General features: G+C 38.4%; 1 protein-coding gene across 1 annotated transcript in view; it reads left to right on the forward strand.

Annotated features, from left to right (window-relative positions):
* The window catches only part of VPS13B (vacuolar protein sorting 13 homolog B), a 499565-nt gene that overhangs the window by 259968 nt on the left and 214246 nt on the right, over positions 1–25351 (forward strand). Inside the window, exons 24-25 of the mRNA XM_082499631.1 lie at positions 8457–8677; positions 14060–14266. Of these exons, the coding sequence (XP_082355757.1) occupies positions 8457–8677; positions 14060–14266 (428 nt within the window). The remainder of the gene's footprint in view (positions 1–8456; positions 8678–14059; positions 14267–25351) is intronic.

Below are 25351 nucleotides of genomic sequence, written 5' to 3' on the forward strand. Positions count from 1 at the left end.
CTCCTGAGCTTGGAGGAGATGGTCCTTGAATATTAACCAACTTTCTTGGACCCCTCCTTCCCTCCAGCGCTCAATCCCATGGCACCATACCAAGCAGATTCTTCAAGAGGCCAAAGTCAGCTCTCCCAAAGTCAAGGGTGGTCAGCCTGCTGCGCACCTTCCTTGCTGCCTCGAGGCTCTCAAACTTGACCATTTCGCGCTCACTATAGCCCAGGCTACCCTTGAGTTTGACACTGTCTACCAGCCCCTCCTTGTTGGTAAGAACAAGATCCAGCATAGCTCCTCTCCTCGTTGGCTCCTCAACCACTTGGAGAAGGAAGTTGTCCTCAATGCAATCCAAGACCTCCTGGATTGCCTATGCCTGGCTGTGTTACCCTTCCAACAGATGTCTGGATGGTTGAAGTCACCCATGAGAACCAGGGTCTGTGAATGCGATGCCGCCCCTATCTGTCTACAGAGGGCTTCATCCACTCAGTCTCCTTGATCGGGTGGCCTGTAGCAGACCCCCACTGTAATGTCCCCTGCTCCCGATTTCCCTTTAATCCTGACCCATAGGCTCTCAGTTGGGTCTTTATCCATCCCTAGGCTGAACTCCATGCATTCCAGCTGCTCCTTGACATATGAGGCAACCCCGCCTCCTCGTTTCCCCTGCCTCTCTCTCCTGAAGAGCCTGTAGCCTTCCATGGCAACACTCCGGTCATAGGAGTCATCCCACCAAGTTTCTACAAAGCCAATGTGATCGAAGTCTTGGAGGTGTGCACACATCTCTAGCTCCTCCTGTTTGTTCCCCATGCTCTGTGCATTTGCATAGATGCACTTCAGCTGTGTCTTCGTTGAGGCTGACTTGGCTGGAGCTGCTGTAATTTCTTTGTGCTGCTCTCCAGGTGGCATTCCTTTGCCATTAACGGTGCCTCCCTATTGGCTCCTATTGGTCCAGGAGCTCCAGGCTTGTCTACCTAAGACTTTGAGCATGCTGCAGCGTAGCCAGCACATTTTGGAGCGAATGGCTGTAGGCCCTCACCAGCACCCCGTTCCTCTGTCCTTGGTACAACATCCCTTGGTTGGCCACGGGCAAACCCGATAATACCCCCTTCCCCCATCGAATCTAGTTTAAAGCCTTGTTAATGAGCCCTGCTAATTTTTGGGTGAAAACTCTTCTCCCCCTTTGAATGAGCCAACCCCCATCTGCTGCCAGCAGGCCTGGTCAGCTGCTTCTAAGGTGAAGAGAGGGAGATGCAGCAATTGTTCCATTGCTTTTGTGAGAGTATTTTCTGGGAAAACTATTGTTTTCTGCATACTTATTACTGAAACATAAACTATTATAAAGGATATGCTATGAAAAATTGTCAAAAGCATGTTCAAAAGCTACTCTTGCTCCTGCCATCTGAAATTCGTTTGGATTTGTGTTTTCCCTCTCCCTTTGTTCTGCTACTTATATTGGACCCTTTTCCTCCTTCCTATATTTTACCTTAAGTCACAGCAACAAAAATAAAATTGTAGTTTTTAATAATGAAAGTCATATTAGAGATCCTACCAATTGAAAAGGTAAAAAAAAAAAAAAAAAAAAAAAGAAAAAGAGAGAAAGAGAAAGGTATATGTGTTTTTCCTAATAACTTCCAGTAGGAATGAGCTAATTTGCTAATCATAGTGAGAGATAAAAGATAAATAAATTTAACCGAAGTCTTTTTTTTTAAACTGATGATGTAATTGAAACCATTTATGAAAGTAAGAATTCATTTGAATTTTGTCAAACCCAGATTTAAAGGAACGATCCTAGTGAAAGAAAAGAATCCCCCTGGTTGGGATAAAGCCTATGGCAAGGAATTTATTTGTGTGTGGATTTGTGCTCTGGGAATAATGCCAAACAGAAGTTCTCACAATCTTGATATTTTTGATTCTCTGACGGCGCTGTTGCCTTCTCCCATGCCAAAACTCCCCCCTTAAACACACTATTAAAAAGTTTTTTCAAAGCTTTTAAGTCACCTTCTTTTTTTTTTTTTTTTCCCATGTAGAGGTAAATAATTTTTATGGACTTTAATTGGGAGAGTCTCTTAATTTGCATTCTGTCTTTGAACAATCTTTGTGGACATACCATCATTCTTAAGATGTGTTACCGTCTCTCTGAAATTATTCAACCTTGCTTTTCCTGGAAACTATTTTTTGAATCATTCCTTCTTTAATAAAGAAGATTTAAGTAAGAAGCTTGTTTACAAAGATGCGTTGTTACTTTTAAGAAAGCTGTGTGCTCACTCATATTTTTCTTATTATATGAAAAACTAAAAGAGAAAGAAAAGGGAGCATAGTCATATTGTCATTTGGGGATATTGCAGCCTACTCACAGAGACTTATTGGCCTCAAGATGTCAACATACTAAAAATAGCTTATACAGTATCCCACAATCAGGTCTTTCCATTTGTTTTCCGAGTTCTGATACATTTCTTTTCTGAGGTAATTTTAGTTTGTATGAATACTTAAAAGAACATTTTAAGTACAGTACTTATTCAGAAACGTAATTTAGCTCTGTCATACTAAGTAACATAACTAAGTAACTTTTGAACAGAAATGGATTTATTCTGGTGAACTGCTGTTGAATAACAAATACAACTAAGTTCAGTAAAAGGTATTAAATTGCATTAAGTATTATATTTATAGTTCAGATCAATCAGATGATCCGTCCATGAGGTAGTATTCAGTGAGGATATTAAAACAGAATCGTAGAGCAACCCAGGTTGCAAGGGACCTTGAATGATCATCTCGTCCAAACTTTTGTGGGAAGGGGAGCGTAGATGAGATTATCCAGCACCCTGTCCCGTCACGTCTTGAAAACCTCCACATCCCTGAGGAGGTTGTTCCAGTGAATGATCGCTCTTAATGTAAAAAAATTTCTTTCTTCTATGAACGTGAAACCTGTCCGTTTGGAACTTGTACCTGTTGCCCCTTGTCTTCTCCATTTTGGCTCCTTGTAAAGAGGGGGACCTCTGTCCTATTTGTTGCTGCCCTTTAAGTAAAATAGTTGCAAAGAAGAAATTAAATATTTAGAAACTGAGTTTGATCAGAACTGAAATGTTTAGAGAACTGCTTAGGGCGAGTTGTGACTTTGTGCATGTTTGTGTACATCCAACTTGAAATACTTGACAATTCATCTATATAAGTCCCAACCTATAGTGATGGGATAAAATGTGAGAGATTTACAGTTGGGCAAAATATTTAGTTATGATTCAGACTTCTGGACTGCTAAGTGGCATCCAAAAATTTAAAATGTTATAATAGGAAAATAAATTGAGGACACAAAGGGAAGTAAAATTTTTCTTTGGATAAAGCACTAAGTTTTAGAGTAATAATGAGAATTTTTTGGCATCTATTAAATGTTCATGTATTTAGAAGTTTACATTTTAAAAGATTTTAATTTAGAACCTTTTCCTGGCTCCCACTCATATTTTTAAGCTAGTTACTTTTTTTTTTTGTCTGTTCCCCCTGCATCAATCCTTTTTTAATAACCCTTAGCTAGCACAATTAAAATATTCCTCTTTGGGTTCATACCAGTAACTTTATGAATCCATCTTTGTAAAAATGTTTGGTTAGGTCAGATACAGATACTTAGGTAAGACAGAGTAAAATACACTTTAGAAACCAGTGTTCAAAATATCTTAAATTCGTTGTTGATATTACTGGATATGATGTTCATGTTTTCATATGGATAGCGTATACAGACAATCATGTAACTCACTGTATTCCAAGCATTTAAATCTTAAGAGGTGGCTTTTGTTTGTGAAATCTGACAAATTATATAACCTCACGGATTTTTTTTTAGCGTATGTGTAAACTCAATAAGTTGTCCAGTGACTTGTAGGGAAACAGAAAATTAGGGCTTCTAACACTAGTGTGTGAATTAATTATAATGAAATGTATTGTTCATAAACTACTACAATATAATAGAAGCATATATATTTCAACCTGCATAAAAGGCAGTTAAATGTTTAAAGTAGAGCAGCAATGTTTGCCATTCTTAGAAGTTATCATCTTGCATTAGATTTTAAAATATGCTCAACTTCAATATAATAAGTGAAAAATAATTTCTGTAAATTGTAAGGTGAATATCTGACATTCAAATAGTGTGCGGAGTTTATGTTCACTGTCACCATGTTAAACGTGGTAATTATTGTATTTAATTTATCTGTTATGCTTAATGACCATATAAAATTAGTTCTCACGTTCTAGTGACATTCTTCAGTGTCTGAATAGCAATGAAGTTCTGCATAAACAACTTCTTAATGTTATGTTCAGCTGTTAGAGCTCTCTAGTAGCTGGGTTTAAGTTAGAAAAGCCTGTGTGTTTGTGCTTGCATTTGAGGTCTGTGGAACTGAGTCTCACCTGCTGAAAGCAAGCTCTGGACTTGGGCAGAGCCCTTAGGGCTTCTGACTGCGTGCATCTAGGATCTGCAGTCATACAACTGCTTCCCTGTTGCGTGACTGGGAGGAAGCACAGTAGTGACCTAACATGTAATGATTGCAATATCTATTAAACTCTGCATGTCACATGAGAATGCGAGCGCATTGGAAATCCATGTAAAGACCCTGCAGTGTCAGTACGGAAATGGAAATGAAGACAGACTAATCAAGATGCTTTTTGGAGGTTCCCAAGGATACCTTTAGTAAGCCTGGGAATACATCACAGATCATACACATGATAAAACTTTCATGATCTCTCCTACCACTACTAATTTTAAACAGATAAAACTTCTCTTTTTCACAACTGTCAACATTGTATACACAGTATTGTCTACAACTGCCATTTCCGCACTCTCTTTTTTAAAATAAAGAGAAGTGTCATATAAAAGTGAGAGCAAACATATAACAATTATTAGTAGTTAAGTACATTTGTCAATACTGTATGTAATGCATATGGAAAAGCTTATAATGAACATGAATTCTAGCTAAGAAACAAAGTGCATCAAGGGACTACCAGAGAAAGTGCTTGCACATAGCAAAAACTTGAAATTATACATATTGGAAAAATAACTCAAATACTCTGTAGGAAAGGAGTCTTGCTAAACTACTGCAAATAGCAGATACATGATGAATGCCAATTCTTTGAAAATTTTCTGGTGATTGTGTCAGTCAACTGCCAAAGAGCTGAAAGTGGTATTTATAAACTTAAAAAGTTTTCAAAGCAGTTGAAATACATTTTGAATGCGTTTTCAAGTTTTTTACATCAGTAGTGATGTTTGAGGAAATCAAAAATAAGGATTTACGAGAGTGGTAGATCAGGAATTAACCAGAATCTTCAACCATACTAGGAGTTTTTCCTGTGTATCTTAGAATCTTGCCCATAAGGGATGTAGGGTGAGCTCTAGTTCCACTGAAGGCAATGTCAGGTTTACTTATAATATTTCAGCATAAAAGAATCTCAGCAACTGGGTGATAAAACAGTAGTATACATAGATGGGAAGGCCGGATGTTGAGAAAATATCTGCCTAGCGTGGCCCTGGCTTTTTCTTTCTTCCTACTAATAAATCATTTTTTAAAAAAATCCTATAAACGCTGTTGCTTTTAATGTTTAGACACTTTGAATTAATTATTTAAATAGTTTCATAAAACCAGTCAGCAAACTAATGCAGGTAAAGTTTTTTAAAAAACAAATCAAACATATTTACAACAACAAAACAGGGTTTTATCAGGTGGACAGTTCCAGTATAATGTTAGAATGGTCAAATAGTGTGTATGGAGCTGAAGAAGAGGTAATTCATGACATTAGGGGAAATTTTATAGTTGTAAATTTGCCGTATATTACTACAGTGTGTGTTCAGTATTCTGTGGTTTCTGTACATTGGTAAAATTTGATTGGTATTTTCCTTTTAAGGTAGATAATGTATGCAGCACATTAGAGTTAACATTCAGTATTTTCTTTGAAGATTCTTTCTAATCCATGAAATATAAACTATGTTAATTTACTGTGGTGGTCACAGAGAAAAACAAAGTTCATGTGTAGTAATTAGTAACATGTTATTAGAGTTGACTTTGCATTTGAATTTTTTCCATCTATTACAATTAATATTTCTTGGCTGACTGAACTTGGAAAAAATGCAGATTGCTAACTACATTTAAATTTCTAATCTGAAACCTTTCCAAAATATTTTCAAATTACTTTGGCTGAGCTGAATTCCTCAGTATGCAATAGCTTCAAAATAAACTACTGCATTTTTCAGTTCTTTCTTTGGATGAGACTCACAGACTCTCCTGATATATACTCCTGACCATATAAATTTATTGCTGGTGCCACCTGCAGAAGAAACAAAAGAACTCTTATTAAAATAATATGGCAAAAAGATGTTTGGATCCAGCTTTATTTTAATTTCAAAATTCTACTGAAGTTTGTTTTAAATAATCACAGTTAATGCTTAATTGGTGCTATTTCTCAGTGATGTGATTTCTCAGCAGGACCGTGCTGACCATAGGCCACACTGGGCAGCAAACACGCTCTCCATATATTGTTTAAATACACTAGTTTGAAATTTTTATTGCCTTTTGAGACTCCCAAGAGCCCACCCCAGTGTATGCTTGTTTTTAACAGCCATCTTCTGTTCTTGTTCTCAAGACTGGCTCCCATGCTTCTGGTGTATTAGATTAATTTGGACTCTTACCCATTACTCCAGGCCCAAATCTTGAAAATTAAACCTTAAACCAAATAATCTACTGAATTTTGATATAGGAAGGAGAACTTTTCTCCTCCTCTTCTTCCAAATGAATGTGCTCTGTACAAAGATGAAGACTGTTTCGGCCCAGACTGAGGTTCGTGGGTGCTCACCAGGCTGCTGTGTTTGGATCTGCGACTGCAGCCACCCACTTTATGTTACTTTGAATTGGGGCAGGCAGTTTCTCTTGGTGGATTGAAAATTCACATGCTGGACACACATCATTCAAGTAGGGGCAAAAAGGCCCAACTTCCTCAGCAGAAAATCTGATAAATGGAATGATGAAGACTTTCATTAGAAGCGGGGGGAGGGGGAGGGGAACAACCCTGAAATAATTGTTATGCTTTTGTACTTCTAAGGAGCAAAACCCCACATCTGTTTCAGGTAAAATTAGAATTACCCATGTATCTTTCATTGTCTTGATTTCTGTTGAGTATTCTTTGGGTTTTGGTTCAGTGTCTCTTGCAGACCCTAAATTCTTTCTCTGGGACCCAGTTATCCTATGTGGGATTGTATTTGGTTTACATGGCAAGGTTTTGGTAGTGGGGAGGAGTGCAGGGGTGGCTTCTGTGAGAAGATGCTAGAAGCTTCCCCCATGTTGGATGGAGCCACCTCTAGCTGTCTCCAAGACAGACCTACTGCTGGCCAAGGCCAAGCCCATCAGCTTGGTTGGTAGCACCTCTGTGTGTGTGACCCCACGCTGGAGCAGGGAAAGAGTATAAGGAGGAAGGAGCAGCAGAGACAACGTGATGAACTGACCTCAACCCCCATTCCCCGTTCCCCTGCAGCACTCAGGGCGAAGGAGGTAGAGAATTTGGGAGTGAAGTTGAGCCTGGGAAGAAGGGAGGGGTGGGGGAAAGATGGTTTTAGATTTGTTCTTATTTCTTATTATCCTACTTGGGTATTAACTGGCAATAAATTAAATTAATTTCTTCAAGCCAAGTCTGTTTTGCCTATGACAGTAATTGCTGAGCAATCTCCCTGTCTTTATCTTGACCCAGGAACCTTTCATTATATTTTCTCTCCCCTGTCCAGCTGAGGAGGGGAGTCGATAGAGCAGCTTTGGTGGGCACCTGGTGGTCAGGCAAGGTCAAACCCACCACAAGGGTTCTGCTTCAGTTTCCATGGTCTGTGTTCTCAGTTCCTTTCAACTCTAGCTGGTAGAGCTGTTGAAGGTTTTCTCTCACTAAGAAGAATTCCTTTTAAAGACCTACCCAAATAATTCTCCCTGTGGTTGTGCTTTGGAAACTTTCCCTTTTCTTTCCCATCTATTGACAATCTGAAGAAAACGGCTTGTACTGAAGTTGCAGCCATTTTATAGTTCAACCGGACACTGCTAGTTCCCTCACTGATTATTCTTCATAATTATTCATGGTAGGCTGCCTCCTAAATATAAGAAAGGAAGTGCTCCGTGTATGTCTGTCGTAATTTGCTTTAACAAAATCCGTCACCATTCTGTTCCTAGGAAGTCAAGCGGAGGCAGTGGAATGAGCTGCTCTGTGATCGAGGTCTCATTTGCCTGAGCAGTGCATTGGGATAGGCTTTACTCTGTGGCACCACTGTGGAGATGCAAGCTGTAAATTTTTGGAAGAGAGATAATTCTTCTTTTTAGTATTAAAACCTGTAAACACATATAAGTATATATGACGTACTTGCTGAGTTCTAAGGGGGTTTAGGATAAGGCCTTTACTGGGTTTTGAGAAAATAATTGCCTAGTTTTTATTATGCAATTATTTAACTGTTTTCCCTTCTTTTTAATCATTAGGTGATGCTTTTCCATGGACTATTAGTCTGCATCATTTCAGTATATATACTCTCCTCGGACAACAGATGACACTTAATTTAGTGGAACCAATGGGCTGTACTTCTACTTTAGCTGTTACTTCACAGAAACTGCTTGCTTCGGGGCCAGAATCCAGACACTCATTTGTTGTCTGCCTCCATGTCGACCTTGAGTCCCTTGAAATAAAATGCTCCAACCCCCAGGTTGGTACATTTAATTGATTTATGAAAGGAAATTAAAAATAACTCGATTTAAGTACAATTGTTCTGCATTTTGTTGAAGAGGGTCTCTTCTATCTTATTTTTTTTTTTAACTGGGCCATCAAGATCAAGGTGCTTAGATTAAGATTTGCTTTGAAGCTCTCTCAAGTTTTGTAATTTAAACTCTTCTCAAAATGTAATAGCTACAGTATAAATGCATCTTTTGGCTGATGGAGTGAAATGAATTGCAGATGTACCATTAAACGCTATAGTGCTGTTCTGCTGTCACCATAGATTCATATATTGAAGTGCTTTAATGTAATTTTTTACCATATTTTCATAGAACTAACATTTCTTCAAACATAAAATGTTTTTTAGGCAATGGTATCCTTTAGTAAAGGAAAAAAGCCCAGATGAATGTGTGTAAACAGAAGTTACACCTCATTTATGTTTATTAAAAGGCAAAGATGTTGCTAGATTTGCAGAAAGTGCACCCTGGATTTTACTGACCTGGATCAAGTTTGCTGTAGTTCCAAATAGAATAGGGTTTTTATGCCAAATTTTGAGTAATCTTGACTGCAACTTGAGTAATGTTTTCTTGATAGTTGCAACATTTCCAGCGGTGCTGGAGAGAACGCTCTTGTTCTTGGGAACAGCAGATCTGTTGAGGTCTGAATAGGGCTCTGCATTCATACGCTGTCTGCTTCCAAGTTTTAGCCATATGTAAGATATTTTTTTTTTTCAAAGGATGTCATGGACAAAATGGACTGTTTATTGCTTCATTTAATAGAAAGAAAGGGCAAGAACATAAAGTATTATAATTTTGATCTGGTAGACAGCACATCACGTTTGTAAAGATTTATGGACCTATGGCCTAAGTCTAGGAATACTAAAGCTAAGGTGGCTGTGTAATTTTAATGTTATCCCTTGTGTGTCCTCATTACAATATGTTTCTCAGTTGCGTGCAATTTGTCCGGTGCCTCATTCAGTGTTCTGTGAATGAAACAAGTGTTTTAAACTATGTATTTATTTTATCCTCAGCGTGTGTGGTCTCCTGCCCCATTCATTGCCTTCCATCCAAGTTATTTCTGACTCATTTGCTATATGCCATTGTCTTCTGTACTGGATAGGCTCACACTCAACAGGAAGAGGGTTAGTAGAGTGAGATTTCTCATTGGACATGGCAGATTAAAACTTAAAATTAAACATCCTTAACAGGATCTACTCAGGCTTGTAGAGCTGTATGACAGGTGTGTTTGCACATATAAAGGGTTGTCACTGTGTTATAAATGTGTAAATAGGAAAAGACAAAATTAGGATTTTGCTGAAAAATTTACATTTTATATTTAAAGACTTCTGAAAGCTTTCCTTTGCAACTTTGTGGTATTTCCATAACATATAATGAATTAATATGCAATAATTTTACAGCCTATGGAAACCTGCCTCATTCTGTATTAACTTTCACAGAACTGTACAAAACTCATCTTGGTTCCGCAGCTATTCAGAGAATTGGCAAATATTTTGAGATGTTCATGTAGCAAAATAGTATCGTATGTTTGATGGGTACGCTCTCAGGGAAATTCCAGCAAATTGACTAATCAACTCTGATTTTTTTTTAAATCTCCAATTAATCTCATGGTTAATATATGTAATACATTAATAGTATTAATTTATAAGCGGAATGGCATTGTTATGAAGTGAAAGCCTTACCTAAATTGGAGTTGCAAATTAAAAGGAAAAATGGAGTAAGTGAAACATATTTTCAACCTTTCCTACCAAAGTGTGATCAAATAATTTGTTTTGCAAACTGTAAGAAAATATTTGCACTAAAAAAATTAAATTGTAAGCTCCGTGTAAATCATATTACGAGTATAGTGAAATGTAGTTGTAAAATGAAGTTGTACAGTGGAATATCAGAACAAATATTGTTGTCTTAAAGGGTGCCCTTCTACACTGTGATTTTATTTGTTTGCTGAAGTGTTATAATGACCAAAAGGATGCAGACAAATTATTTGAGATTAGTGAAGATTCTTGAGCTGTACTTTCTCCCTTACATCTGCCTTACTTGTCCTTTCTGCTTTACTTACACAAAAGGGAAAAAAAAAAAAATTAGTTGTCTTTAACCAGATGTTCAAGAACAGAAGATGGAAAATACAATTACATAAACAGCATTTGATAGTTATAAATTCACGGTAGAGTAACTATGCAATTCGATTCTTTAGAATGATGGACTGTATTTTTTCTATAGATGACAGCGTTAAAGGAGGTGATACTTAGTGAATTTGTTAAATGGTAGCAAAGGTGAAGTATTTTACTGTATGACTATTAAGATTTAATATGAAACCATGTTGTGATGGTTGTATCCATTTAAAGTCAATAGATACTTCCAGTGTGCAAAATTGCCAGGATATTGCATTTTGTTGTAGTTTTCAATTTTGTAGTAATGTTTTATTTTTTAAGTATAAAATGCTGTAATATATTGAACTTTACAGATTTTGCCAAGTAGTAAGTGGGGTCTTATTAAGTTATGTGTGGTTTTGCTGGGGAGGGCGTGGAAGCAGTGAGAGAGGGGAAACTTTTCTTAACAAATACTGGCAGAGTTATTCCTATTTTTGTCATACCGTTTTTATTCTCTTGAATAGAGTGTACTAAAAATAATTATTATATATTAACTGTTATGCTCAAAAATACTTATAAAGTGGAGAGGCCTTACGTTTACATTAGCTCTTCCAATAGAATCAGAAATAGATTTTCAAAACGCCGTGGTTTAATCCCAGCCAGCAACTAACACCACACAGTTGCGTGCTCACTCCCTGCCCCCGCCATGGGACGGGGGGAGAATCAGAAAAGTAAAAGTGAGCAAACTCGTGGGTTGAGATAAAGACAGTTTAATTAGTAAAGCAAAAGTCACGCACGCAAGCAAAGCAAACCAAGGAATTCATTCAGTGCTTCCCATCCCCAGGAAAGCAGAGCTCCATCACATGTAGTGGTTACTTGGGAAGACAAACGCCATCACCCTGAATGTTCCCCCCCGTCTTTCTTCTTCTTTCCCCAGCTTTATATACTGAGCATGACATCACATGGTATGGAATATCCCTTTGATCAGTTGGGGTCAGCTGTCCCGGCTGTGTCCCCTCCCACCTTCTTGTGCACCTCCAGCCTACTCACTTGCGGAATGGTGTGAGGAACAAGAAAAGGCCTTGACTCTGTGCAAGCGCTGCTCAGCAATAACTAAAACATCCCTGTGCTACCAACGCTGTTCTCAGCACAAATCCAAACCATAGCCCCATACTAGCTACTATGAAGAAAACTCTATCCCAGCCAAAACCAGCACACAAAATCTTACGATTGAAAAGTACAACCAACAAGGGAAGTAGAAATCCTTCCATTTTAATAAGTGGCAACCGTGGAATAAAATTAAGTGTATTAAAAATTAGCAAAGACATAACTTCAGCTCTTTTTTTTGAAGTTTTAAAATTTTATTTACATACAGACATGTGCCTTCTTTTTTTGTTTTAATGAGGTTTTGTTATGAGGCTTTTTGCTTTTTTCTACTTTTTAACATATTTCCATGCGAATCATCTCCCTCTAATCAAAGTGTGCCTTTTTTCTTTGTGAATTTGTTTTGTGTCTGGTTTCAGAGCAGTGTGGAGTATTAGAGTCATACTACTGGGCTGGTGATGTTCAGAGAGATGGCTACTGCTGTCTGAAATAGCCAGTGTTTCAGAGACGCTGCAAAGATTCTAGCCAGAGCGATTTTAAAAAAAAATCTCCCTGATAACATAAGCAATTATCTTTAACGGTTATGATTGTTGCAACCCCAATAAGATTAAAACTCTTGTGTTAGATTAGCTGATGACAACACTCTTTACTTTGTGTATGAGCATGTATTTAAACACAGAAGTTGCATCGTTCCTTCTTTTGCATTATTTTGTACCTTTATGAACAGTAGCATAATTAACGAAGCAAGGCTTCCAGAAATTTAAGACAAATATAGCTTAAATTATCCTTAGGTTTCTTGACCAAAAAATATTGGGGGGGGGGGGGGGGGGGGGTTGGAAGCATGAATGATTTGGATACATGCCTGTATCCTGTTAATTTTCTACAGACTCTTTTGGCCAGGTTAAGTGTCACCACCATTAACATTAACACTAGCTAATGTTATATTACTCAATCAATCAGATGGACGTTTTTAGTTGATCTTCCTGAGTTACGTGGAAGAGACTCGGAAAAACTTAGAAATTTGTAATTAGTAATTTAAATCAGAGTGCTGCAGATACAAAATATTTTAAAGCATGACTAAAAGCACGTTTTGCCACAACTAGAGTTATTGTTTGTCTGTAGATTGTTCTGTATATGAAGACAAAAAAAATACTGAGTTTATCTCCTTTAAGGAAAAATTCTGTCCAAAAGTATACGACCTGCTCAGTGTAAGCCTTGAAACTTCAAAAGAAAATCCAAGCTGAATTAAGAAGGTTTTATAAAATTCCAGCACTTCACCTCTTAAGAAAGGACTGTAGCATGTACTTTGAGACTTCATCACACACTCTCACGCACAAAATCAAGTACTGTTTTATATCAAATGTGGATTGACAGTAGTGTTTTTCTGCATCTGTTCTGCCCACATAAGAAGCCAGCTTCATAGAGTAGATGTGTCCTGAGGCTTAAAGTTCTTATAAATATGAGAATTTCCATTTGTTATAATGGCAAGTTGGGTATGGTATCCAGCTGTGGATCTGCAGTTTTCTCTGAGCTTGTTTTATACAGTATATTGCAGTATGTTGTCATACAAATTCCGTGATTAATGCTTATTTACAAAAACTTGTGTAAATATCTTAGAACTGAGTCAAACAATGTGCAAGTTAAACAGTATGTTTCTGATATTGGAATGACATATGCCAGGAAACTATTGAGTTTGATAGTGGATATTCTTCCTAAAACATAGAACAGTGTCATTTTCTGTATGGGGTCATTATTTTAGTGCCATTTAAATTAGTATTTTTTGCATTGTTAATATTTCATAAAGTTTATATATTTGCCTTTTTCTAGAGGCAGTATATATACATATGAAATATATCAGAAATTACCTTTGTTTAATTGTTAAAATTGATATTATTAAAAGTTTAACAAGACCAAGTTATTGGTTATGTTTTTATGAGCTACGTACCATATGTTTAGACAAAGCAGAGATTATATTTATCAAAATCGCTATACTGTAACTGATGTTAATTATTTTAATTGCAATGTAGTTGCTTATCAGAACATTATAAATAGTGAGAAATTCAGTTCTGCTACATTCTAAGTCTCAGTGGAGGGCTTTGATGCTTTTCCTTCACATCATTCAGGAAAGCTTCATCTTAAAGTTGTTTGTTTTTTTTCTTTCAGGTACAACTTCTGTATGAACTAGCTGAGATCACAAGTAAAGTTTGGAATAAAATTCAGAGAAAGGGAATTCCATATCAATCTTCTGCCTATACTGAAACTATGACAGGACCTGCTCCTCCTAGCTCTCCAATTAAAAGTAGCGTTGGTACCGCTCCACCAGACACCAGCACATACAGCCCATCTGCTGACATTGGGACCACTACAGAGGTGAGCTTTCTTAAAAAAAAGTCATGTGAGTTTTGACTTACAAGGTGTGGTGCGCAATCAAGTAAGAATCAGAAGGATCAGAAAGAGCAGTAGTATCCTCATGGAAAGTAGCTTTGCCCTGATAAACTGATGAAGAATACTTCATCACTCAGTTTGGTGGAACAAGAGGAAAGAGGGGGAGGGGAGGGGGGAAGAAAGAAGAAATTGTTGTATTGCTCCTGTGTTTCCTATGTTTATTATTTGTCTGGATTCTTTCTCTTAGAAGTGAATGAATATTAACTCTTGTCAGAAAATTATGGTTAGTGTTTTCAGGTCAAGAAGCATAAGGCATTTTTCGAGTTCAGAATTATTAAAATAGTAACTGGTGTTTTGAAGTACCTGCGATACATGTGCTGTTGTGAGTCATTCCAAGTAGTTTCAGCAGTCAGCCTGTGATGTTACAGCCAGTCACTGCGATGCCTGAGTCAGGAGAGCTTTGTTATTAACATAAAGCTATTAGAATGTGGGGAGACTGTTCTGAGAGACTGAGTCTTGTTCTCAGCATAAACAAAGAAATTTTAGGGCCACCTCTAGAACAGTTCTGGAGCACAGGCAAATACACAGCAGTTTGAACACTAAGTGCAGTTACATATTTTACAATGTTTGGCCAGGATTGCTTTAACCCTATGTGTGGTTTATTTTAATTCCTGGTATGGTTTGGAGAAAATGAAATGGTGATTGCTAGTGCTTACTTTTTATATGCATCACATACACACACAGAGGTAACTGTCATTAAAAGGTGTTTGAGCTAGAGTTTCAGTTCTTAGGTTGTTTCACTAAAATGTTTCTAGGTTATTTGAATAGTCTGAGGTTTTGGTGTACTTCTATGTGTGTGTGATCTCAGTTGTGAAAAATTTTGCCATGGATATGGAATTGAAGGTAATCAATAATGGTAAGAAAACAATATGGTCACAAAAATAGTATTTTTTCACCTACTCATATAAAATGCCTTTCCCCTTAAAATCAGAAAGCACCAGCTTTATAAGTAACGATTTGGTTTTGACCCTCTATATAGACAGTATTTGGAGTACACTCTGTACTTGGAGCACTACTTGAAACTGATTCAGTAATTGTTTTAATCCATATGTTACCAAGATTATTTTGGTAATATGGGTCCAAGTTCAGCATTCATATCCTACCCTTTTGAAAAATGTTGTTCATCATTTATTTAATTTTCTTCCTACTCTCAACAAATGTTATGCACTAGCTAAATAAATTTTCTCGTGATCTAAATGAAGTTTGGTGAATTAGCCAACAAAAGACAATGTTAGAATTTGTCTTCAGCCTTTTCCACTCTGAAGCTAAGACCATAATTTCAGTCTTGTTAGAAGACAAATTTCTATTAAAACACGTGGCATTAATGTTGGATTTTTCTTTCACAATAGGGGACTTAAGGTTGACAAGGCACTTCACAACTAAGATTTGAAAGCTGCTTTGAAATGAACATGTCATTGTGCTTAGGATAAATAAATTGAAAAATTGACCAAATAAATTAAAAAATTGGTTAAAGTTATGGAAGAGGAAAGAAAGCTACAAACAGGAGAAAACATTTGCATGAAACCATAGTTCATATGACTGAAAGAGTGAGGAATAGGGCTCCTGTCCATCATCTCCATTCAGAGCTCTCAGCCCAAGGTGTTCTGTCTGTGGCTGTGGGAGGAAGGCAGTTCAGAAGAAAGAGCCAGCACAAGGGATGTATAAGTGCACAGATAGAAAAGCGTACTGAAGCAGGTGTCATTTGTTTAATGGAGATACTGAGGTGGGAGAACGTATACATGGCCAGATATTTGAGACTGCAAGAAGTTCCTTGTCAGAAATTGAAAAGGAGAATTAGAAGGGTAATTTTTATATTGTCAAGAAAAGATTCACAGTTGTTCGAGTAGGAGGGTACTATTTTTTGCTCAGTGGCTGGGGAAAATCTTGTTCCATTTCTGATTAACTGGTGGGAATATTAGGTGTATTGAGGTGATTAAAATCAAGAGTATGTAGCGTGTAGAAGGGTTTTAATTAACTGTAGGGAAAAAAATAAGAGAAATGTGAAGGTTTTTGAATTACTGTGGTTGAAAAAAAGACTTGGAGAGAATCTTTGTCATGGGAAGTCAAGCCAGAGTTTAGATTCCTGTAAGACTAGTAGCTACAGAAATGTTGTATTTGAGTTTGTGGGTACTGTCATTTTTATGAATTTGGGAGTTGATGTTTATACTTGAATACCACCATATACTTGAATACCACCATATACTTGAATACCACCATATACTTGACCACCTTTGATATCGATCTTGTGATTTCTTGATGAAAGTTAGCAGTACTGTAAGGTGAAAAGGAATGGCTAGCCAGTGGAGAATTCATCTAGATTATTTGGTTGTTATGGGATGTAATGTCAAAGGTTGTCTTGACCTAGTGCTTTCTTGCCTTTAAAGACTGATGGTTAAAACAAAGCAAACATCAAAAAACAAATTATCTCTTCACTCTGAGGACTAATTTTATGTCAGGCTGCCAGTTGGAGTGAGGTGAATCACCTAGGAGGATGACCAAGTTAATGCATTCTAGATGGTGGAAACAAAGTAACATTTTCCAAGAAGATATTTATAGGGAAAATTGTCTTAAGCATTCTACTACCATTTTGAATCATAGAATGGTTTAGGTTGGAAGGGACCTTGAAGATCATCTATTTCCAATCTCCCTGCCGTGGGCAGGGACACCTCCCACTAGACCGAGTTCCTGAAAGCTCCATCCAGCCTGACCTTAAACACCTCCAGGGATGGGGCTTCCACAACTTCTATGGGCAACCTGTTCCAGTGCCTCACCACCCTCAAAGTGAAAAATTTCCTCCTAATATTTAATCTAAAACTACCTTCTTCCAGCCATTCCCCCCTCATCCTATCCCTACATGCCCTAGTAAAAAGTCCTTCCCCAGCTCTCCTGTAGGCCCCCCTTAGGGACTGGAAGGCCACAATAAGGTCTCCTCGGAGCCTTCTCCAGGCTGAACAGCCCCAATTCTCTCAGCCTCTCCTCATAGGAGAGGTTCTCCAGCCCCTAATCCTCTGGACCCACTCCAACAGGTCCGTGTCTTTCCTATGTTCGGGGCTCCAGAGCTGGATGCAGTATTCCAGGTGGGGTCTCACGAGAGTGAAGTAGAGGGGCAGAATCACCTCCTTTGACCTGCTGGCCACACTTCTGATGCAGCCCAGGATACAGTTGACCTTCTGGGCTGCGAGTGCACATTGCTGTGTGCTGAGCACATTGCACATGTGCTGAGATTCTCATCAACAGAGACCCCCAAGTCCTTATCCACAGGGATGCTCTCAATCCATTCTCGGCTGAACCTGTATTTGTGCTTGAGATTGCCCCGACCCAGGTGCAGGACCCTGCACTTGGCCTTGTTGAACTGCATGAGGTTGGCTTGGGCCCACCTCTGCAGCCTGTCCAGGTCCCTCTGGATGGCACTTGTCCCCTCCAGCATGTCTACCTCGCCACACAGGTATCATTGGCAAACTTGCTGAGGGTGCACTCAATCCCACTCTCCATGTCTCCGACAAAGATGTTGAACAGCACTGGTCCCAGTACCGACCCCTGAGAAACACCACTCATCACTGCTCTCCACTTGGAAATCAAGCCATTGAACACAACTCTTTGAGTGTGGCCATCCAGCCAGTTCTTTATCCACCAAGTGGTCCGTTTGTCAAATCCATGTCTCTCCAATTTAGAGACCAGGATGTCATGCAGAACATTGTCAAGTGCTTTGCACAAGTCCAGGTAGATGACATTGGTTGCTCTCTTCTTATCCACCAACACTGTGACACCTTCATAGAAGGCCACCAAATTTGTCAGGCATGACTTGCCCTTGGTGAAGCCATGCTGGCTGTCACCAATCACCTCATTATTTTCTATGTGCCTCAGCAGAGTTTCCAGGAGGATCTGCTCCATGATCTTGCCAGGCACAGAGGTGAGACTGACTGGCCTGTAGTTCCCTGGGTCTTCCTTCCCTGAGTCTTTCCCTTTTTGAAAACAGGGGTTATGTTTCCCCTTTTCCAGTCGGCATGAACCTCGCTAGACCCCCATGGCTTCTCAAATATGATGGATAGTGGCTTAGCAACTACAATCAATGTAGTCATCACTTTACTTGAATTTCTTTTTTATTAATCTTTTGATGGCCATCAATACAAATAAATCTCAAAGTGTTTTAAGCTATACAATGAACTATTGCAGATCATCTTGTGTAAAGTAGCTAAGACATTGTTCCTGAGACTATGTATAGTCCTGGTGTCTGTGAGTTGTGTAGTACTGTTGGGAGTGGGAAGGGGAAAGAGGTAGGAGAATCATACTTGGCCAACCAGTGAGAAATAATAAAAGGAACGATATTTTCTTCTCACATTTCTAATAGACTATTTTAGACAATATAAATTCAATAATTTGCAATATAATGGTTGGCAGTATCTCCATAACACATTCTGTTCTGCGGTTGGTGGCTGTCTGTGAACTTATTCAACATATTTCCTTGTATCAAAGCACAAGCTAGGTTTTCATTATGATGACATGGTTGCTGTCCTGTTCTTTGAGGTAAGGATTATTGAGAATTTAAAAACATATGTGCTGAAAAATTAGCTAAGGAATGTTCTCTCATTCTTTTTCACCAGTGAAAGCTGTTTGTCCTTTGAGAGTAATCACTTAGTTTCCCTGTTTCCTTTTGCTAACTTAATTACTATCACCATACCTAGCTGTCGATAGTGCGATCATGAAATTGTGCTTCTGCTTTATTTGAAGAGGGTAAGATGTGAAGATGAGAGAGAGAATCTGGACACTCCTGCTGTCTCCAGCTGCTACTTTGAACTGCTTCAGTCTGCTGAGTGCCTCAGTTATAGTCCATATAAAATAGACTTTATTTGAAGAAAAATAACCTCCTTAGTATGTTGAAATATACACAGAACCCTGTTATAGGTGCAGGGGTGTGTCTGAGTGGCATCTCTACAGAGAGCTATACAGCTCTTTCTGTGTCCCAAAAGCAGGCAAAGTCTACAGGCCTTGTAGACAAGAAATGTAAACAGATTTCTTTTTTAATTGTTTTGTCTCCTGTGAAGTAGAGCAGCTAGTTCTACCTGTCAAATTGCCTAATGGGCTGCAGATGTCAGTCTGTTATACCATACTATTTTGAATGAGGCCAAGGTTTTCTTCTGGGTGAAGATGTAGTTTTCCACAGTCTGTCCAAGTGTGGATCATTGTATATAACAACTATTGTAGACGTAAGACTTTTTATCTGAAGACCCTGTTTGTTCACAGGAGTCTAACTAGTGAAATCCAAACACATATTTTAAAACCCAAATGCATTTTCTTGCACTAAGTGCAGTTGAGGGCTGAATATTTTTCCAGGTACCTTCTGAAGAAGTAATTTTCATTTCAAAAAGTGTAGAAGTGAGGCGGGGGATGTCAGAGTAACCTAATGCTTGTCAGCTTCATATGTTGTGGTATTCTTCAAGCACTCTTCAGAGACCGGTATAGAAAATCTGAGCCATGGGGAAGGATTGGTGGTATCTGGAGACAGGAAGGCAAAAGTTATCTTTAATACCTCACAGAAATGGTGACTGTAGGAACTGGGATGTCAGGGAAGTTAACCAAATGAGAGTAAGTGATACTGCATGGAAGTGGAGGATAACTGAAAAAAACAGGCTTTCAGTGAATGGTAGAGGAAGGTGGCAGCTAAGACGACTGGAGCAGCATTCCACCATTTTCCTGGATCTGATTTATCCCTGTCTGTGGTTTTGCTGCTGGTTGGAACTGGACCACGCCTTTCCCTTCCCACAGAGTCTGAATTCCATCAAGGGAGCAGATGGGGTAGTTATAGTGCAGGCACTTACTGGCCAGGAGACCTAACACCAACAAAACCTTGCTTGATTGCCATCTTGATACTGGCAGGTCTGAAAACGACTTGCAAATACTCAGAGAATCAGAAAAAGACTTTTATTTTGATCTCTTCAAATACTGTGTATTTAACATCTTTACAGTCTCTAAAATGATAGTGTTGATTACTTATAGATGCATATTTTGGTCTTCAGAAATTTGAAGGTACTTAATATTGGCTTAATGTTACTTGCAAAGAAGCCAGTGGGAGCAAATCTAGGTTCAGGTTGTTTGATTTGGAAAATACCATCCTGTATTTGCAAATTATAACTCGTTTTCAGACTATTATAACGGTAATGTTTTTAGTGAAAAAAAGGAGGAGGTAATACAAAAAATCAAGTGCATCAGCCATAATTTCACCTTGCAGCTATATATTTTATAGTCATTATTGCTGACAAGTAGCAATTAAGTATATAGAGTAATTAAACAATAATATGTATTTCTACAGGTTTGACTTAAGGACATTTTCGAGAAGTCTGTGTTTTATCAGAGTCTGTATTTTGTTTATATGTTCCTATAGTTTTAAATCTTGAAATCCTGAAGTTTGTCGAACAAAAATACTTTGCTGCGATAGGTACTTTTTTTTAAGTTTAGAGATTTTACAGTTAATGTGTTATTTTGTTCTGTGGGAGACAAATGATTATTTTTAAAGCTTCTTTCAGCTGCAACGGACTTGCTATAAATAAGTCTGAAGAAAGCAAACTCTCTCAACTGTTTATATTAAACAAATTACTACTTTTGCTGTTTATGTGATCTGTGGATGATTTATATTTTGAGCTGCGTGTAATTCTTTTCATACTGACAAGTTGATGGTGAGCACCACAGACAAATGTGGATAAAGCTACCTAGCTTACTGAATTTTAGTCTGGATGGTGGTAAGAGACGGAAGTGTGAGTGAGAGGCTTAAGTGCTGGAGGGCTGGAAACAGTTAATCATTTTTACCATCCCTCCTTTGGAACAGCAAAAGCAAAGGTAGTACAGACTACAACAGGCCACTTGTTACTGTTTACTTAAGTACAAACAGTGGTAGAAGTGTTTAGTCCTTGGGGAAACTCAGTGATTGAGCAAGAACGCAGAAGTTATTTTGATAAGGCATAGCAGTAGTGTGGCCAAACTGTGATCATCCCTGAGCTTTAGGCAGGCCAAGGATGAAGGCCTCATATGTTTGGATCTTCCTGATGAACAAAGATAAATTCTGCTAAGAAAATAAACTCAGTATATTGGTCAATTTGCAACAATTGGTGAGAGAATTAAATTGTATATTTTAGGACTTGGCATGAGAAGTTGTGGGAAAATAGTTCGGGGTTTCTGACTCAGGCTTGATTTTTCTGTAGATCTGGAAACAAAGCAGAAAATGCATAAACATATTTAACAATACCACGCTGGGTGCTAAAAATCCAAAATGGAAATGGAAACTGCATGAGAAACAAGAGCACAGTCTCTCTTCTCACTTCAGTTTCTTAGTTTTCACTGCAAAATACTTCAAAGAATTTGAGCTTATTAAAAAAAAGAAAAGGGACGTTTGCTAGTGAGGGCTATCAGTTTTTCAGCCCCTGTGACTCTGCCCAGTGATTCTGTTTACACTACCATTAACAGAAGGCTAAGGAGAAATGCAGTCTCTTCATTTTTCACTTCTCAAAGGATAGCCATATAGCAACATCTGCCTTCAGAGGGGCATCTGCAGTGCTTCTGCCACTGAGAAGGAGAATGGGCCAATTCAGCTGTTTACTTATGTTTGAATGGCAGAAAAAAAAAATCAGGTAATATGTTCACATTGAACTGCTGAAGTAGGGGGTGGGCTGAGCCAGTAACCCAGTCACCTCTGACAGGGACATGATGTTGATCGTCTGGGGATGTCTGTTGGTAAGCACTGCAGCTGGCACAGCTGCAAACAGAAGAGGCTATCCCTGAAAGCCTCAGCTTAATGCAGTTTTAGCTATACTGTCAAGCTAGCTAGTCCGAGTGGTAATATGCACAAGTGACCTGGAATACTGGATGGGAATGCCGTAACCCAAGTACAGAATTGCAGTGCAAAGCTAAGCACAAGCACGAGTGAGTCGAGGCCCTGGTTAGGACTTGCAGGCCCTGTGGTAGAACAAGTTCCAAAACCCTGGCAATTGCAGGTCCAGGTGTCTGACCTCAAGCTTACTCTGCCTCTGGCTGTGTCCAGAGGTTCACAATTCCTTTATTTCTGGTAACGTTGTTCTACATCAACAACCTCCATTTGACTCCTAGAAATTCAAGCACTGGTTTTCTTTTTCAAGTTCACTTCAGAAATGTGTGCATGTGTAGGCCTTACTTGTGTATTGACTAAATAAAATTTTGTTCTACAGCTATGCAATTCTGTGGTACACAATTTGAATAGGAGTTAATGAAGCCACCTCACATGCTACTGAAATTAAAGTGTGAGAAACATCTGCAAATCAGACAAACATAAGCACAAACAACATTGGAATGATGCCAGCAAAAATTAGCTCCAGCAATAGTAACGGGAAATGTGAGCAGCTTGGCCTCTTTTCCTCACCTGTGTATTTTTTGGTTATAGCATATCAGATATATAGCCTATTCCATCATGTATTTAGAAAAGGCAGAAGCAGTTTGGAATTATACGTCTGGGCCTGTACCTGTAACTGTTTCTTTGTAAACTTCATGGATATAATAGGCTTGGAAGTTGGTTGGGACCACATTCCCTAAATTTCAGGGTTTCCTGCTTTTAAATTTGATTGCACGTTCCAGGGTTAATTTGCTTTTTTTATATGCTTGGGGTTATGCTAGATAAATGCAATTCTTCAAGAATCTCCCAAATACTGTTATAAGTAACCTTGTGCCAAAATTATCAACTGGCTGATTCTCTGAAAGGCATAGTAAGTACATCATTTAATAGCTTCAGAAAAAATAAGCTTAAAGACAAGTGTGGGAAAATGATAGCCTCAATTTTCTACAGAACAGTTATCTATATACTCAAACCACTAAACAAAAACAGCCTTCTGGAAAAAAAAAAGTTAACAAAATGCATGAAACATCCGAACACATTAAATTATGAAAATAAAAGAATCCAATTATAAAATTCAAAACTTGCTGTGGTGGCAGTATGTATTTGCTGTTAACTCTATCCCTTTAAGTTTATTTACTATTGTTTTCTTCTTTTTTAACTATCAGAAATGTAGAGATCTGCCAAAATTTTAGAACAAAGTTGATTTTGATACAAAAAGCATTTTGGAACGTGTCCAGTGGGAGAGTGAGGGTGTGTATGGAGGGCAGGGAGGAGATGGTCTGTCTCATTTCCACCCCCTCCATCGTAGTTTGTAAGTTACAGTTTGGCAAAGTATGTGTGCCTACAGTACAATAAGAAGTCAAAAAATGCTCCAACTCTAAAAAAAAAAAAAAAAAAAAAAAGAGAGAGAGAGAGAGAAAATGCTTTTATATAGAATGAGAAGAATAGACAGGAGCAAATTGGTCTGCAGAATATCAACATTGGCCTGAACTTTGACTTGAACTTTAAATAAAAGTATTATCAGGTTTAAATGAGTATTGTTTCTCTCTTTCCTTAACCTTTAATTGTCTTCCATTTGATACCTTGTAAAATTTATCTGAGGATCTCAGCTAAGGGAAATTGTCTTTGGCTGGCTCCTTCCTTCAGAGCTGTCCTGCCCAAGGGATCCCCCCCATTCCAAAGTACCATTGACTCTAGCGTCTCTAGAGCATGTGAGGTTTGATGAGAACAGTCATCTTAGACACAATGAAACTCCCACACAGAAGCGTCATGTTTTAAGGGTGTCATTCAAAGGCAAGTTATGAAGGTGTGGCAAGTTATTGAAAAGCAGAGTGTCAAAGAACTGCTTGGGTGAGTTATGTGAAAGAAACATGAAGAAAGGAATTTCTTGGCAGAAATTAAAAGGCTCATAACTGATGCTATGCTGATGGCATGAAATTGCAAGCCATGAAGTAGGATGAGGCTTCTCTGATGTCAGCATGAGGACTTTGCAAATAAAGACTCATGAAGAAGGGAAACAAGATTCTCAAGGTATTGTGTTCTTTCCCACTCTGGAAGGATACATTTTTACTCTGCTTTTTTATAGCTTTACAAGTAGGTGGAGTAGATCGTTGGAGGGGAGACAGGCCAGCATTTGAAGACTGCAGACAGGGATAGTCAGAGGATGGCAAAATGGCTAGGTTGTTGTTGCCTCCTGGCTTATGCCACTGTCCTATCAATGGAACCTGCCATTTCAGGAGAAGCAATAAGGACTAACGTTGTTTAGTATTGGAGAAGTGGCTGCTCTACCTACATCCTTTTGGATGCTGGGGGACTTCCAGGCCTGACACTCTCCAAGGCTGTTTCTGAATTTTCATTCCTTCCCCATACTTTTGTGGTCCAAGGACACTTTCTTCCTTGAAGAAACAAAACTGAGTTTTGCTTGCAGTGCTGAAGAGATATCTGTTTCCATGTTGCTGTCAGAGCTGCCTTGTAGGACAATTGAGTGGCACTGGAGAGAGGAGAGTTCTTTATGAAGGCAGTAGGAAATGTGTTGCAAAGGCATGGTTATTAAATAGTACTCAGAGATAGGAGTCTTTGGATAAAAAGGTCTGGCAAGAGGCAGGAAGAATTTTGCTGGGGAAGCAAATTAAATATTATTTGATACACAGCAGGAGACAGGCCCTGCTACATTTAATAATCTAAATTTGCAGGCAGTGGAAGAGAAAAATGGAAGAAAGAAGAGTAAAGAAATTATAAAAGGAAGAGAGTCATGTTAAGTCCATGTCTTGGAGAGGGATTTCAGGTGGTTGTGTATAAGGAAGTTTGCTCAATGATAACGCAATGGAGAAGAAATGCTCAAAAGAGAAAGGACAGGGAAGGAAGCAGGAAGGAAGAGAAGGCATAGTGTGTGGCTGAATTATTTTTTTTATTTTTTTTTAAAAGCAAGTAGCTTTGAGTACATCCTTTCTCCCAATTTGTTTATAAGGTAGTTGTTAAAGATTTAAACCGACAACCTGGTGACTATTAAGAACCTTTCAGGGAAGAAAGGATTCTAAAAGAGAGAAGGTGTTATAAAAATGGGTAGATAAAATGGTGTAGGGAAGTTTCCCTCTGGGAGGTCTATTTGAAGGGAACCAGATGAATCTTCTCCTTTAACACTGGTTGTCTGCCTGTTC

Source organism: Vanellus vanellus, assembly GCF_965231255.1.
Source record: "Vanellus vanellus genome assembly, chromosome: 2".
NCBI lineage: Eukaryota > Metazoa > Chordata > Aves > Charadriiformes > Charadriidae > Vanellus > Vanellus vanellus.